A 14,834-nucleotide genomic window follows, 5' to 3' on the forward strand; every position below is an offset into this window, starting at 1 on the left:
GCGCGGGGGGGCCCCCCTGTGCATCCTGGGGACCCCTCCTCCCGCGGGCACCTCCAGTCGACCGTGGGGACGGGCCTGCCCGCGTCCCAGACGTAGTTCGGCACCTGGGGAGCACCTCGGGGATTCAAGCAGAGCAGAGACCTCGGACGCTGTCCTTCAGAGCCGCCAGCACCGAAACTTCCTGACGTCCCCCCCGAGCTCTCGGCCGTGAAATGAGATTTTTTTCCACAAGTGACAGGGCGCTTCTGTGTGTCCCCTTTGAGATGTGGCCTGGCCTAGTTCAACAGAAACATTTTACATTACAACTGTGAAATCCTGGCATAAAGCGCCCCGTTGTCCCCCCATTATTTTCTCACAAACACAGTCCATTGTCACGGCGCTGAAGTTAATTTGATCAACATTGGGACATTTAACTTTTATGTCCAGGCAAAAGAGCTGTTTCATGCTCATTTTGGGTATTCAAAGGAAATGATTGCCAGAAAAATAATGTTGCTGCGAACAATTGGGAGCAATTAGTTTCCCAGGGAGAGGCGATGTGATGCGCCCCGCCACCCAGCTCCCCTTTGTGGCCTCCCGGGCGGCCATCAGTCAGCTGTCAGCCGCTCAAAGACCCTCCAACCTAAACGTTTCTCTTCAGGCCGTTCCCAGAACTCGCCTGGCTGCTCAGCGGGCAGAAGAAAAGCCACTGCGTCTCTAGGCAAAGGCGAGCAGGGCGCTAAAGACGTGGGTCATCTGGGACGCTCCTTCCGCGCGGCCAGGCACCGCACGGCTTCTCGCGACCCTGTTTCCTGCTCCAAGTGCCCACGGGGAGCAGGCCGCGTCTGTCCTTTCGGGACCGGAAACACGCCACTCGGGCGTCTGACGGCCTGAGGCGGCCGTCGTCACGTGGGTGTGTCTGACACGGCGTGGCGTCCCGGGGCCGCACGCGGGGCGCCAGAACCCCGAGCCCCTCAGTCTGCGGGTCTGTGCCGCCGGCGCGTTCACGGCTCAGGCGGGGGCGCGCCCCGGGGGACCGTGAAGTCCAGTGGCCGTCCCGGCACCCCGAGCTCCCTACGCCCCGCATCTCAGACGAGCGGTGGTGTGATCACAGCCTCTCTCGTCTTCCTGAGGACGGGCTCAAGCGTCCAGAAAAGCCGGGAAGACCCGACGACAGCGTGCGCCCTCCGCTCGGCGTGGCCGCGTCTGTGTTTCCGTGTTCGTTCTGTGTGTCCTTCTGTTTAGAAACGAAACGCGGGCACCCTTGAGCCTGCGTCGTTGTCCTGCTCCCACCCTCCTTTCCCGACACTCCTGTCGGCGCTGTCCCTCGTCCGTGTGTCCCGTTCACACCCGTGTGCACCGTCCTGTGCTGCTGTCGTGCAGTGATGCGTGCAGGGGCGTGTGTGTGCAATCTGCCTTTTCCCGCGTGTAAGCGTCCACAAGCCGCCTGTTCCGCGTGTCCCCATCTGCAGCCGGCCTCCGGCCTCATCCCATGCGAGCCCTGACCGCCCCTGCTCGTCCACTGTCGTGTTGGCATTTGTCTTGTTGGCGTTCTGCTAACAGGACGATGTCGTGAGCTGTGGCCCGGCCGCTCTGCGCTCCGAGCGGGCCGCCTGGCCAGCACGCGTGCTCACGCCGGCCGGGAAACGCGGCTGGTTTGCATTTCCACGTTGCATCCTGAGTTCGCCGGCAGCTCTCCAGGACTCTGGTTCTGGTGCAGAAAAGGCGTATTTAATGTCTTGATGCTATTTACATTTCATTTTTTTTTTCAACGTTTATTTATTTTTGGGACAGAGAGAGACAGAGCATGAACGGGGGAGGGGCAGAGAGAGAGGGAGACACAGAATCGGAAACAGGCTCCAGGCTCCGAGCCATCAGCCCAGAGCCTGACGCGGGGCTCGAACTCATGGACCGTGAGATCGTGACCTGGCTGAAGTCGGACGCTCAACCGACTGCGCCACCCAGGCGCCCCACTTGATGCTATTTAAAGGGTGTGAAAATGAGAACTGCTGCGGGGGAGCTGAGAATGAGCCCCAGCCCAGTGCCCTCGAGTTGTGCCGCGACCACTCCAGCCGAACCCACGCGGGGGCCGAGGGTGCGTGTGCTGCCTGGAGCCCTCCAGCACCGACAGCAAGCTGCCCTCCGCCAGGGACGCTCCGAGGCCCCGGCACGCGCTTCCAACAGCCGGCAGGCCGCAGGGTGCCTACCGTGCCGGCCGCTGTCCCCCCAGTGCCGAGCCGCAGAGCTCCCCACCTCGGGCCCCTCGGGCAGCACACCCTCAGGTTTCCAGGCCCCGACACCCTGGCCCTGGGGACTGCCTTGTGCACTGAGTGCTCACGGCTGGCCGGTCGGCGGGCCGACACTGAGGCCCCTCGGGCAGGTGGGTTCTTGGGACGTTGCCTAACACCAGGGGGACATCCAGGTGTCTGTGAAAGCCTGCCCGTCATGGGCCCTCGAAGAGATTTTTCCTGTTTCCCTTTTTGAGGTCCGTTTTCCTGTCTCTGCCTCGTGTGCATCATACGCGAGCCTCCCCAGGCTCCCTGGTGCCGGCCGACGTCACGTCCAGGTGGCTGTCCCTCTGGGGGCCGGCCGGCCCGCACGCTCTGGCGTAGAATGAACAGTGACGTGGAAACTAGTCTACCTGCTTCTAGGAAGGTTAAAACAGATCCGTTTGCTTGCTCGAAACAGATGTGTCTGTAGCAAACCACTCAGGTGTTGAAGGTGAGAAGAAAGTTCCAGAGCTCTAAGATGCCCTGCCCGGGGTCAGCAGTCTTGTCTGTCCAGCAGCGGCAGCGGAAACAGGAGAGCAAAGAGAAGGAACGGTCCTGGTGCGGTCGGGTCGCCGTCTGCTTCCCGAACCGCACCAGGCTCTGGGGGTGTCGGGTGCCGTCCGTGCCTCGTGGGACTGCTCACAGCTCGCCCGCCCGCCCGCCCGCCCGCTCCAAGGCCACCGGCCAGGAACATTGTAGCTGCTGAGTGTTGGAGCCGTGACTTGCTTCAGGGGACGTTGTCCCCATCCTCGGAGGGTGGGCACCGCTCGTTCACCGAGACCCGAGCCCGCGACCCCTTCCTCGGCGTGCGGGCCTCTGTGATACGGCACGTGTCAGCGTGGCTTGTCACATAATGAAATCGCCTGTCAAAACAGAAAGAGACTCTGTTTTCAAGGCCTAAAAAATTGATTTTTATGGCTCTTCTTGTAATTCTCTTTCTGAATTAGGCACATGATATTGATGTGGGCCTACTTTTTAATCATAATAGCGTCTGACAAGGTAATTAATTTTAAAACAACTTTTTTCTCTTGGCCCAAATGGCACTATATCGAAATTAAACGTGAGTGCCGTGAGGGCGGCGGGCCTGGCACTCAGGTGATTGCCTCGGCCGTGACAGCCCTCCATCTTGCACACCACGCGACCTTTGGAGATGGCGGTGGTTATTGATGAGCGCGGGCCATTCCATCAAAGGGGCAGGGCGGGCGTGGAAACGTGATCGAGTTTAGGTTTTAATGATGGTGTTACAAGAGCCTAGCACTGCTGACGGGACCCCTGCGGGGGCCACGCCGGCTCCTTGCCGGGGCTCCTGTCGGGGGGAGGGGGGGGGGACAGGGCCGCGGCCACGGGCATCCCTGTGCGCCTCCATGGCGACAAGGCCTGAGGAACCTCGCGTTTCTCACTCTAGACACGCTGGAGCTTTTAAACCTCCATTCAGATGCTAAATCTGAAGTTTGTCAGTTTTTTAAAGAAGGAATTCACCTCCCAACGCCCCGTACCGTTTATTAGCCAGCAGTGGGCGGCGTCCATAATTCCCGTCCCCGGCGTCAGCTGTCCGCACCTTCTGCAGCCCCTGTCCCCTCCCGTCACGTCAGCTCGATGCCTCGAGCCCCGTGAGGACGGGTGGCCCGTGTCCAGCACCCCCTCCCCCCCCGCCCGCCGGAGGCCCTGTGCGCGTGAGCCCGGGGTCTCTGCCGTCTCACGAACGCCCGGCCTCCCAGTGGCCCCAGGCCCGGAGCCGACTTCCTCACGTGCCGTCGTCGCCTCCGCCTGCTCCCGCCACAGCCTCCGCGCATCCCGGAGACCTGGAGTGGCGCCCTGACCCCGGTGGCTTCACACACCTTCTGAACTTTCACGGACCCGAGGAAACGCAAAGTGCCGGCCTTGCGCCAGCACAGAGGGCGACCACAGCGATTCGTACCAGAGCAGGTGGGATTTCTCGAGGCAAAGACGCGAGGAGACGGCGTCAGCCCGGGAAACGGTTACGGATTGCCGGGCGCACGCGAACTCCGGTCCCTCTCATTCGTCTCTACCGCTGCGGGGGTAGACGGAGAGCACACGCGTGATGTGGGTACACGCGCCCACACGCATGCGAGGCGTCACCGCGCGCAGGCGCACCACGTACACGTGGCACGGCTGTGTCCCCCCTCCCCCGCTGGTGGCACGTGTGCACACACGTCTCCTGCGTCCCGTCTCTGCGGGTCACGTGTCAAGCGTTTCCCCGAGCTCCGTGCTCGCGGTCCCAGGAGGGGCAGATGCGTAGAGAGCGCGGAGTGGTGAATCGTGCTCTACGTGCAGCGTCCTCGAGGAACACGAGTTCCCGTGCCCCCAGCGGACGGAAGCTGGCGGATCTTAAAGACCAGACGTGTGGACCCTGTGACAATTCGAAGCGTTTGCCCGGCGAGAGGACGCCCTCTTCCCTCGGCGAGGGAAAGTTGCAGTGTTGCTTTGGCTCCGTTTTTCTTAAAAACATAAATAAATAAAACAGAAAAGTAAAAAGCCTTTGAGGGGCACGAGGTCACGTGTACTGGCTGGGAGGACGTGTGTGGCCGCACCGGGTGGTGCCGGTGTGACCGCTGATGGCTCGGACGACGCGAGGGGCTTCGGGGGCCCCCCGGCACTGGCCAGCCTTCTCATTGCCACGTCCCGGGCTCCACGGCGACAGGCCAGCTCCCCGTGTCAGCAGCGGCCATCTTGTGGGCAGCGTTCCTTCTGACCCACGGAGTCCCCCCGATGGCGCCCACCAGGCTCTTGTGTCTCCGGGCCTTGGCGGAGTGATGCCCACGGAGCCACCCTGGCCAGGTGGCTCTGCCTCTGCTCAGGGAGGCAGGGCAGGCCGGTGGCGTCGCCGAGCCAGGTGCAGAGAGAGTCGGCTGGGGGCAGAGGGGGGCGGCCTCCTCCCGGTTCACACACACAGTTCCGTTTCGCTGAGGGGCCTCTCCGTCTCCCGGGGAAGCCCCTGGGGACAGGTGCCCTCAGAGCAACATGCATCCCTGTGCAACCTCCGGAAACAGAAATCTGTCTGCCTAATAATGTGACTGACCCCCCAGTGATTGTATTCTCTCCGCCCGAAATAGCCCCGGAAGGCCTCCCGGCAGCAGCATCGCCACTGCATGAAGAGCCCTCGGCTCTGGTGAGGAGGCTCCCTCTCCGGAACGGAGCTCACCGTGGCCTCTCCTTTCCCGTCGGGGCTTCTGCATCCTGGATCTGGACCCCGGCCTCCACCGAGGAGGGGAGGGGGACCGGAAGGATCGGACCCCGACCTCCACGGGGGAGGGGAGGGGGACGGGAAGGATCGGACCCCGACCTCCACGGGGGAGGGGAGGGGGACGGGAAGGATCGGACCCCGGCCTCCACGGGGGAGGGGAGGGAGGCAGGAAGGATCGGACCCCGACCTTCATGGGGGAGGCCAAGAAGCCCATGCTGCAGGTGCCCTGATGCTGTAGACATTCTGGAGACCTTTCTAGGAACCTACACAGGGTCTCTAAAGAGTTTTTTGTTCTAAAGGAGTTTAACGGCAGAAGAAGCTTTAGCCTTTTCAGGACGGCAGAGGCAGCTGGCTTCCTGCTGACAGACTGAGTCCCGTGCAGGGCAGAGGCAGGGGAGGAGGGGTGGTGGTGGTCCTGGGCCCGTGCGGATGCGTCAGCAGGTGCCCCCACTAGGACCCTGACCGCCTTATTCCTCAATTAAAAAGTTTAATTTGTACAAGGAAACTACTGGTCGTCTGCAGTATTAATGATGCATGAACGTGTCCTTCGTCTTCAAGTTCACGTGTAAGTTAAAAGTTACTCCAATTAAAAAGGAAAACGGGATGTTTTGTGGAACATAGCTCGATGACAGCAGTTCATGACTGCAAGAGAAATGGGGAAATGGTGGAGGTGACTTTTAAAGGAACTGTCAGCAAGAAGGGTGTCGCTGTGGAAAGTGGCCTTAATTCCAAGTGTGCAGGGTAGATGGAGATCTCAGAAAGACCCGTGTGATTGGGGCAATTGTGTGCTGCACAGACTGAATGGGAAGAGCGTCGCGTGTTTAATAAATGGTGCGGTCGATCGGCCGCCGGGAAAATCGATGAACTGAGATCCCTGCTTCACACTGTGATTCCAGACGGATTAAAGTCTAACCACCGAACTCTGCCTTAACGATGGTGGGAGAGCCTGGCAGGGGCTCGGGCTTCTGGAGAGGACGCACGGCCAGCGGCTGGCACCCGCACCCCCGGTGAAGCTTACGGCGCGTACCGGGCAGAAACCGCCGGGAACTGCGCGGAAAGCATCCACGGACCGAGAACGTGGATCACCACCAGCTTACAGGGAGCCTTCCGGAATTCAAAAAAAAAAAAAAAAAAAAAGAAGAAGGGAAGGATTGGAAAGAGAAACCGGCCAGAAATAAGTAGAGACAGAAACACAGGTCCCGACAAGTGCCTGACGAGGCAGGTGGTCTCCGTGGTGGGGATGGGCGGAGGACGCAGTTGAAGCGGAAGCGTCGTTTGTTCCGCAGACGGGACGGGCTGACGGAGTGCCAGTGGATTCGCCGCACGCCGCCTGCACCTTCGCGGCACGGGGTCTCGGGGCCTCTGCAGAGCCTGGGCGCCAGGAGGCCGCGTGTCCCGTGAGCCCTTCGCTGCCAGCCGCAGCCTGCAGGGACCCTTCTTGTGACCTGGGAGAACGTGCCGAGCCGGAGAAGGCGGCACGTCGACCTGTGCTTGGCCCTTTCTTCTGTTTCTCAAGCTAACGAGTCAAGTGACGAGAGGCTGAGTCGGTAAGCGGCGCCCGAGGCATTACCGGCTGTGCCAGCTTTCCCGGTAACCGGTGGCACTTTCCGAGTTAATCCGGTGCAGTCCTCGCCCTGGCCTTTGCCTGCCTGACAAGATTCGATCTTAGTCCATCTTGGGATGGGCCCGTGGGAGGGACACCCTCCACCCTGCACCCCGCAGCTCCGTCCCTGCAAACGCGTGAGCGGAGCCACGGCAGTGACGCGGGCTCCCCGGACGTTCCCTCCCTCTGTGCCGGCCACACGCTCCGTCCTGCTGGTCAGCGACGGCTCTCGCTCTGCTTTCCGGTCGGAAACGGCCGGCACCTTGCTTTGCCGTCAGAAGCGAGCAGCGGTCGGTAACCACGAGGACTTGGGGTCTGAGCGGTCGTCCCACTGTGCGTGAGGGGCTGCTCGCGCAGTGGCTGCCGTGTGTGCGTTTCAGTGGGAAGATACCAAGGGGCTGCTGTTGACTCAGAACATGTGGGCAAGACGTCAGGGAGGCAGCGTCTCGCTTTGAAAAACAGACGCGGTTTTATGCCTTTGAAACGTGGAAACGGAGTGTCACAGACGCTTCCAGAGCTCACTCGCGTCCCACCCCACCTGGGAGGAGCGTGCAGACTCCCTCCCCCTGTGTCCTGCGTCCTGTGCTCCCAGCGAGAGCCCCGTTTCCTGGCCTCGGTCCTTCCCCCGCACCAACTGCGGTTTCCCCACGGCCCTGGCCCGTGGTGACGGCGCGTCTGTGCTGAGAGAGCCGCGCCGTCCGTCTGGGGGTGCGGGGAGGGTGCGTGGAAGGGGAGCCTGGTGCAGAAGCCGATCGCCCGGCGTGGCAGTAACGTGGTCTCCTTCTCTCCTCCCAGAATCATCGACCAGCGATTCGAGAAAGTGTCCTACTTTGTGTTTGGAGATTTCAACTTCCGGCTGGATTCCAAGTCCGTGGTGGAGGTAGGCACCGCTCCCCGCCGTGGCGGGAGCCTCCGCCGCAGTCGACGGGTTTCGGGAAAGCCGCAGAGGCTGTGTTTGCGCTTCGCGGGCAGGTGTGACCTTGCCGTTCTCACCGGCCATGTTTATGGCAGAAATTCCTAATAACCATGTGTCACTGTCAAAAGGGGGCCATTGTTGGAGTCCCTCGGACTTTTGAAGCTAATCAGGTGACCCATCGCCAACCGGCGGGACGTGACGCCCCGCCGTGAGGGCTGTTTTCGGCCGTGAGACGCCCAGGAAGCCGGCGGGGAGGTGTGGCTGGAGGGGGCTGCTTCTGCGGCGCCCAACGGGCAGGCGCTGCTGGAGGCCAGTGTCGTCTTTCTCCGAAACATTCGTGGCTGTCACTCGCTTCTCCAGAGCTTGGAGGCCGTGCGTGTCCCGGGCGCACCCACAGGGCCCTGGCGGGACGCCCCCTAGGGACAGGCATGTGACCGCGGAGCCTCTCCTCCGCCGGCACGGCCGTGACCCCGCTGCCTGTGCCGAGCCTGCACGGGGAGGCCGGGCGGCCCACACCAGGAAGCCCTCCGAGGGCTCGCCCGACACCCGGCTCACACGGGGTAGAGACGTGGTGGCCGTCAAGCAGTCACCATCCTGTCGGCGTCACCGTCACAGACGCCGCCACACGGTCCTCGTCCTCCTCCGTAGAGGTCGTCCCCGAAAGACAGACGGGCGTGCCCTCCGTCACTCCGTAGCTCCCCTTGGTTGACGGAGGTGAGCAGCGTGGTGTCGAAGTTCTCCTGTCTGATGTTGCAGTTCGTCTGACGGCTCCTCAGCGGGCGTGCTCACAGGTGCACGTGTGTGAATGTTCGGCTACGTGCTGGTCGTGCCTGGACGCTCACCGACAGCTGGGAGAGGGTGTGTCAGCAGCGGGGTTGTCGGCCCCTAGTGTCCTCACCTCTCCTGGTTTTTCTCTCCTCGCTTCGGGGCCGGAGCGCTCATCGGTCCGCTCTCAGGCCCTGCAGCGAGCCCGGGAGCTCGTCTGTCTCGTTCAAAGCTGGTCCCGTGTCTGACGCTGTTGGGCCCCCGGTGCCCTCACCAAAGGCCACCGCCCCCATTGATTTCAGGCCACTGGGGGCTTGAAAAGCCACATTTTGATGAGATCCTGACCCTCTACGCAGGGGTCGCTTCTCACGGTGCTCAGGACGGTGAGCCTGCCGTGCACAGAGCGGCCCTAGCTCATCCTTCGCTCTCCTCCCTGAGCCGAGCCACCTGCAGAGAAGTAAAGATCCTTCGAAAGACCGAAGCTGGCCAGGCGGGAGCTGCCCGGAAGCTTGTACGTGCGGAAAGGTCCGGGAGGTGTTGAACGGGCCTTCTCTTCCCTGAGAACAGACACCACGAGGAGGGGCAGTGCTCCGGCTCGGGTCAAGGTCGCTGCAGGTGTGCGTCCGGAACTGCCCCGTGGCTGTGTGGCGCACAGCACGGCTGAGCCCCTGGCGGGTGCCGGGCCGAGAAGCCGGCCGCAGCCCGAAGAGTGCGGTCGGTGGCGCAGTTAGGGCCGGCCCATCTGAGAATGACGCTTCCTCCCCTACGGCGGGAACGCGGGCTGCTGTGCCCTCCGGGGAGACGGCTGAGGGCTGGCGCCACTCTGCGGGCTAGCAGATACGCTGGGTGCTGTCTTTATCTCATAACGTGCCCCCCACTTCCTGACTTGTCCTGTTTCCTAAAACAAGGGGCTCCTGCACACAGGGGTCGCGGCAGACAGGAGGGACTGTCTTGCGAATTGGCGGGAAGTTTTCCCAAAAGCAGACACGTTTTTCTCGAAGTCACTAAGGAGCCTCAAGAATCTCTAAGTTGCTGATAGCCCGCCATGTTCCAGGATTCCTAAGCACCGCTATCTGACGGGCTACCTGAGTTTTTAATAAGTGTCTCCAGCTTTCTATTCCCCTTCCTGCAGGAAAAGACAGGAGGTCTTTGTTCCGATTGCTTTCCCATCACAATTACCTGACACAGATAAGGACTTATTTGAAACGCTATTTTTAGGAGACGATTCCCACAGTAGCTGGTTTTCAGAAGGAGAGCAGCACGCATATGTCCGCCCCTCCTTGACCCCACAGGGTCCTGCCCTGGGCCCCCAGCCTCGTCTTCTGTCGGCTTCGCCGCCCCTGGCCCCAGCAGCTCAGGGTCCCGTCCTCCCGGGGCAGTTGGCGGGCAGCCCAGTGCCAGCCCAGAGGAGCTCGGGCCGCCCGCACTTCTGGAGCTCGGAGGGTGAAAGGCTCCGTCCCCTTGCCATCGTGTGCTCCTCCCCACCTCTGTGCACCTGTATGACGTCAGGTGCAAAGCGTGGCGTCAGGTGCTGGGAAAAGGAACAAATGTGTATTCGTGCGGCCCCTCCCTGCCTCCCTCCGTCAGGTGGTCGACTGATGAAACCGCCGCTGTGTCCCTGTGTCCCAGCGTGAGCATTTCTGTGTGTCCAAATCCCTGCCCCCTGCCCTGCCGGGAAGCCGCACGGTGGCGGTGCCGGAGAGGCGTGGGGGGCCGTAGGCGGCTGGAGGTCCTGGGGACTCGAGGGCTGAGCCACGGTAGACTGAGAGCGGGGACGCCCGGGGCGCGTCGTGGGGAGACCAGGGTCTCCCATCGGGGGCGAGGAGGGTGTGTGAGGGCCTCGGAAGGTCAGAGAAGCCTCTCCCGACGGAAGTGAGGCAGCTGGGCAGCTGTTTCGACCAGCGGCTCTTCCCGTCGGTGCCGGTTGGAGGTGCTGGGCTTGATGGAGCAGAGAGGTCTTCAGCTGCTCCTGTCGGAGGCTCTGGCCGCCGGCAGCAGACGCGGCCTCCCCGGGAGCCTGTTAGCTGGGGACGTGGGTCTTTCGCTCACGAGCCAGGGGCACGTCCCAGGGCTTCTGTTCAGTCCGCGTGAGTGTCGGGACAGGACAGCGCATCTGAACGCACCCGAGCGCCACCGGGCAGACGGCTCTCCTCCACCCCCGGCCTGGGAAGGCCCGCGGGCCGCCGAGCTCAGTTCCTGGGAGCAGCGAGCCTCGCCCAGCGACACCCCAGGACGCTGCCCGCTGAGTGCCATTCCGGGATGGGTCAGATTCGGCTCTGTGGCACCTCCGCCGAGAGTGGGAGGGAAGTCCCTGGGCTTCAGTGGAATCACTTGCTCATTAAACAAGTGTGCCTACGATCCATCCTTCAATGTTTGGAGGATTTTCACGTCCACGTGGCTCTTTAAAGCCTCAGGATAAATGGCCGTTTGTTCGCCAAAACTTCTAATTACATTTTTGCATAGGGGTTGCTGTGTAAATACAGCAGACTTTCGGGAGATGATCGTGATCCCAAATGCATGGAATATGACTTTCAGTTTAGAGTTTCTAAGGACCGTTGGGTCAATGAAGATGTTAGCTGTGGAGCCCAAGACCGTTCTCGAAACCCGGGCAGCAGCATCAATACAGGCATCAACCACTTGTGAAACTTCCCTGGAGCCCGAGAAGTCGAGGCGTCGCGGAGTAAACCGAGGAAGCAGGTATGGGTGCCTCGCTCTTCCCAAAGAAAGATCCAGTGGTTCCTGAGAATTGTGGACTGACGCCCGGGAGGAACCTGGCGCCCGGCATGGCGGGTGATGTCCCGGACCACCCCCACAGGCCAGGCATCCCCTCCCCAGTGCTCTGCCCTCATGCCCCCGCATCACCGCCAAGCCGCCAGGGCCCCTCCCTGCCGGCCTCGCACACGTGCTGCTTACCGAGAAGGTTCTAACCAATCTCTTGCCTGTTCCTGACTGAACACGTAGGACACGGCGAGCGCACGGTGCAGCCTTCCTGTGCCGGGCCCTGTGCCGCCACGTGGCAGGGTCCTGGGCTGCAGTGACAAGGACCACACATGCATGTTCCCTCACAGTCTGGAACCTGGCGCTCCAAAGTCAAGGTGGCCTGGTCGTCCCACATCGTGAACACGCGGCCTGTCCTCCACCCCCTGTCCTCATTGTTCCCTCATGTGGACCCCAGTCGTCGACCTTGGGGCCTATCCTGAATCCAGCCTGATTTGTCTCGAGATCCCTAACTAGTTGCATCTACAAAGACCATACTTTGCAACAAGGTCACCTTCTGAGGTCTGGGTAGACATGAATTTGGGGGACACTCTTCAACCCTGACAGCGTGTAATGCTGGATTGGCATATCTCCCCACCACTTGACGAGCTGAACACTAACACAGTAAATGTACTTCTTGGCAAAGGTGTACCTGAAGGTAAATTGAACTGAAAAAGAACAAATTTTTTTTGTCGGTGATTAATTTCAGTAGCGTTAGTCAAGGTGCCGCAGGTTGTTGAATTGTGCAGTACCGCGCAAGCACGTCTTCTGGAAAATCAGAATCTGCCAGTGGCATATGGCATGGCTTTTCAAAGGAGTTTTTAGCAGTAAAAACAATGGATAGAAATTCTGTGGGAACCAAAGGACATTTCTGCACGCTTCCTGAGAGTCTGAGTCCGGCTGGGTGGGCGGCGGTCGGCTCCTCGAGAGGACAGGTGTGGAGAGGCGTCAGGAGTCCCAGGCCGGGGCCCTGAGTCCGGCCTCTGCAGGTGTGGATCCGGGGCCACAGGCGGGTGCCGGCAAGCCCAGGTCCCTCTGAGGGACGGGCTGCCTGGCCCCCGACTCACTTCACTTTGCTTTTTTCTTCCAAATTAACTGCACAACGAGGATGCGACAGGGACCGGCCGGCACCTCCAGGCCCCCGTGTTGGGGCTGCGGTTGGGGAACCACAGCCTGAGAAGCGCCTCAGGTCGAGCCCCGCACCAGCTGGGGTGACGGGCCCCGCAGGTGTGCACGCAAGATGCCCGCCTTTCACGTGACGTGGACGTCATGGCTCGTGTCCCCTCTGGGCTGGACCGTGCCCGGGGCGGCCCTGTTACAGCCTCGATGTTTCCGGAACACGCGTGGGAGGCTGCCCTCTGTGTTCTTAGAGGCTGTGGGGTCCTGCGGGTTGTTGGCCTTTCCTGCGTCACATTCTCCTCTTTCTGTCTGTTGAGTCCTCACAGCTCAGGGAGTAGATAGAAGGACCATGAGGCCCAGGGTGGCTCCGTGGCCCCGGGGAGAGCAGAGCCGCTGTTTTCTTTCCCACGGCCTGGATGGTGGTTCTTGTTTCACAGACGCCCGTGGCGGGTTTGATACTCTGATTTCGGTTACGGCTTTGCGGTCGGCTGCCCCAGAGCTGGGGTTTCTTCCACGTCTGTCCAGCCGATGTTTCCTGCGTGCCTGTGGTGCACGCCAGGGTGGACGTGTGGCCCGGGGCCCTCGTGGCGACGGTCCTGGGTGCCGGGAGAGCCGTGGGGGTGGGTCTGCCAGCCTGGGGACACGAGTGCTGTGTTTCGTCTGCCCCATCCTCTTGGGAGGCCCAGGAGCAGCCTGAGAACAGCGTCGTCCAGGGTGTCTGTGCTTCCCGTGACCCTGTTCTTGGAAGCACCTGCCTCTTGCGGGAGGGCCCTGTTTCAGACGCACCTGTGTCTGTGACCTTGGTGTCAGCCGGAGGCCAGCGGGACATGTCTTGGGATGGGGCCTCCTGTGGGCAAGGCCTGGCTGGGAGCCGTGGAGTCCTGTGGGGTTCTTAAGCATGGTCTGGGGGCATCAATGCCATTGGCGGTGTGGACGGGACGGGGGGGGGTTGGTACAGCCCTGGGTGGGCACTGGGATGTGGGCAGCCAGGAGGAGGGGGCCGGGACGAGGGCAGAGTGTCCTCCGTCCATCCCCCTCCAAGGCCTCAGAGCGGGGCTTCTGCCCCTGCGATCTGCCGAGGAGGCGAGTGGGGTGCCTGACCTGTCCTTCTGAAGCACCTCGTGGCCCAGTAAAGAGCACAGGTCAGGGAGAAGCCCGCTGGGGCTTGGCCCGGACCCACGCTGCCCACCACCGACCTGGGCCTGTGCCCGGCACTGTCTGTCCTCCCCTCCACCTGGGTAGACAGGTGGACTGCCCTCAGCAGCGACCCCCTCCTGGGGCCGCCAGTTATGGACACCCACTTTCAGTGCCTGAAGACGGGGTGCCAGGGACGGGAAGAGAAGGCTGTGCTGGCCTCCACCCTCCGTCCTCGAGGTGGCCTGTGCCCACCCCACGCGTAGCCTTCGGCGGGCCCGAGGTCGGCGTGGCAGGGGACCCCGAATGTCGTGGACCGTGCCGCAGCTGCGTGTGAGGAGGCCTGAGGAGGCCTCGAGGCAGGACCGCGCCTCCTGCCTGACGGCGACTTCCGGAAGCGTGTGGTCACGTTGTGTGTGAGCGCGTCCCTTCTGCTGAGCACTGCCGGGTGAGAAGCCACCACCGGACTGGGTTTGGGTTTTGTTGCCGAGCCCCACCGAGGGCGGTGAGGTCAGCCTCCCCGGACTTGGCGTCCGGGGTTCTTCGCCTCCTGGGTGCCACCCCCGTGCTCACTGGCAAACCTGTCTCCAAATCAGCGAGGGGCCAGTGAGCGGGTGGCAGCCTCCAGGAGGCACGGGCCGCCACCGACCCTCCTGCGGGCAAAGGAGGTGGGGTCAGTCAGGCCCCCGAGTGCAGGAAGGGGAACCAGGTCACTTGTGGAGCCGGACGGAGACGGGTGGCCAAGTCCTGCCCGGCAGCAGCCTCGGGAAGAGCCGCAGAGCGAGGGAGCCCGTCCCCCGGGAATCGGCAGCTTCCTGTTTCAGATGCAAATTCATGCCGACATGCTTGCAGAGCAGAACCGAGAGGACCGGACTTGGTGCTGCTGGATGTAATTAAAACGTGCACAGATTCCACACGATCGTCACGTGCCGTCCGGTGGGCCGTGCGTCACGGAGCTGCTTATTGACGCAGCCTCTGGCTCAGCCCCGCTGGCAGGATCGCTCAGAGGGTACGTTTTGTGCCTTGCGCCGTGGCAACTGGCAGCTGGGACGCTCAGCTGGCCGCAGTGACAAAGAGCATCAGCAGTGC

General features: G+C 62.0%; 1 protein-coding gene across 6 annotated transcripts in view; it reads left to right on the forward strand.

Moving 5' to 3' along the window:
- Positions 1–14,834, forward strand: part of INPP5A (inositol polyphosphate-5-phosphatase A) — a 172,918-nt gene that overhangs the window by 127,007 nt on the left and 31,077 nt on the right. For all 6 annotated transcript variants that reach the window (XM_045040897.1, XM_019814035.3, XM_019814033.3 and 3 more), the window contains one exon: positions 7,850–7,934. In XM_045040897.1, the coding sequence (XP_044896832.1) occupies positions 7,850–7,934 (85 nt within the window). The remainder of the gene's footprint in view (positions 1–7,849; positions 7,935–14,834) is intronic.

This window comes from Felis catus, chromosome D2, assembly GCF_018350175.1.
Source record: "Felis catus isolate Fca126 chromosome D2, F.catus_Fca126_mat1.0, whole genome shotgun sequence".
Taxonomy (NCBI): Eukaryota; Metazoa; Chordata; class Mammalia; order Carnivora; family Felidae; genus Felis; species Felis catus.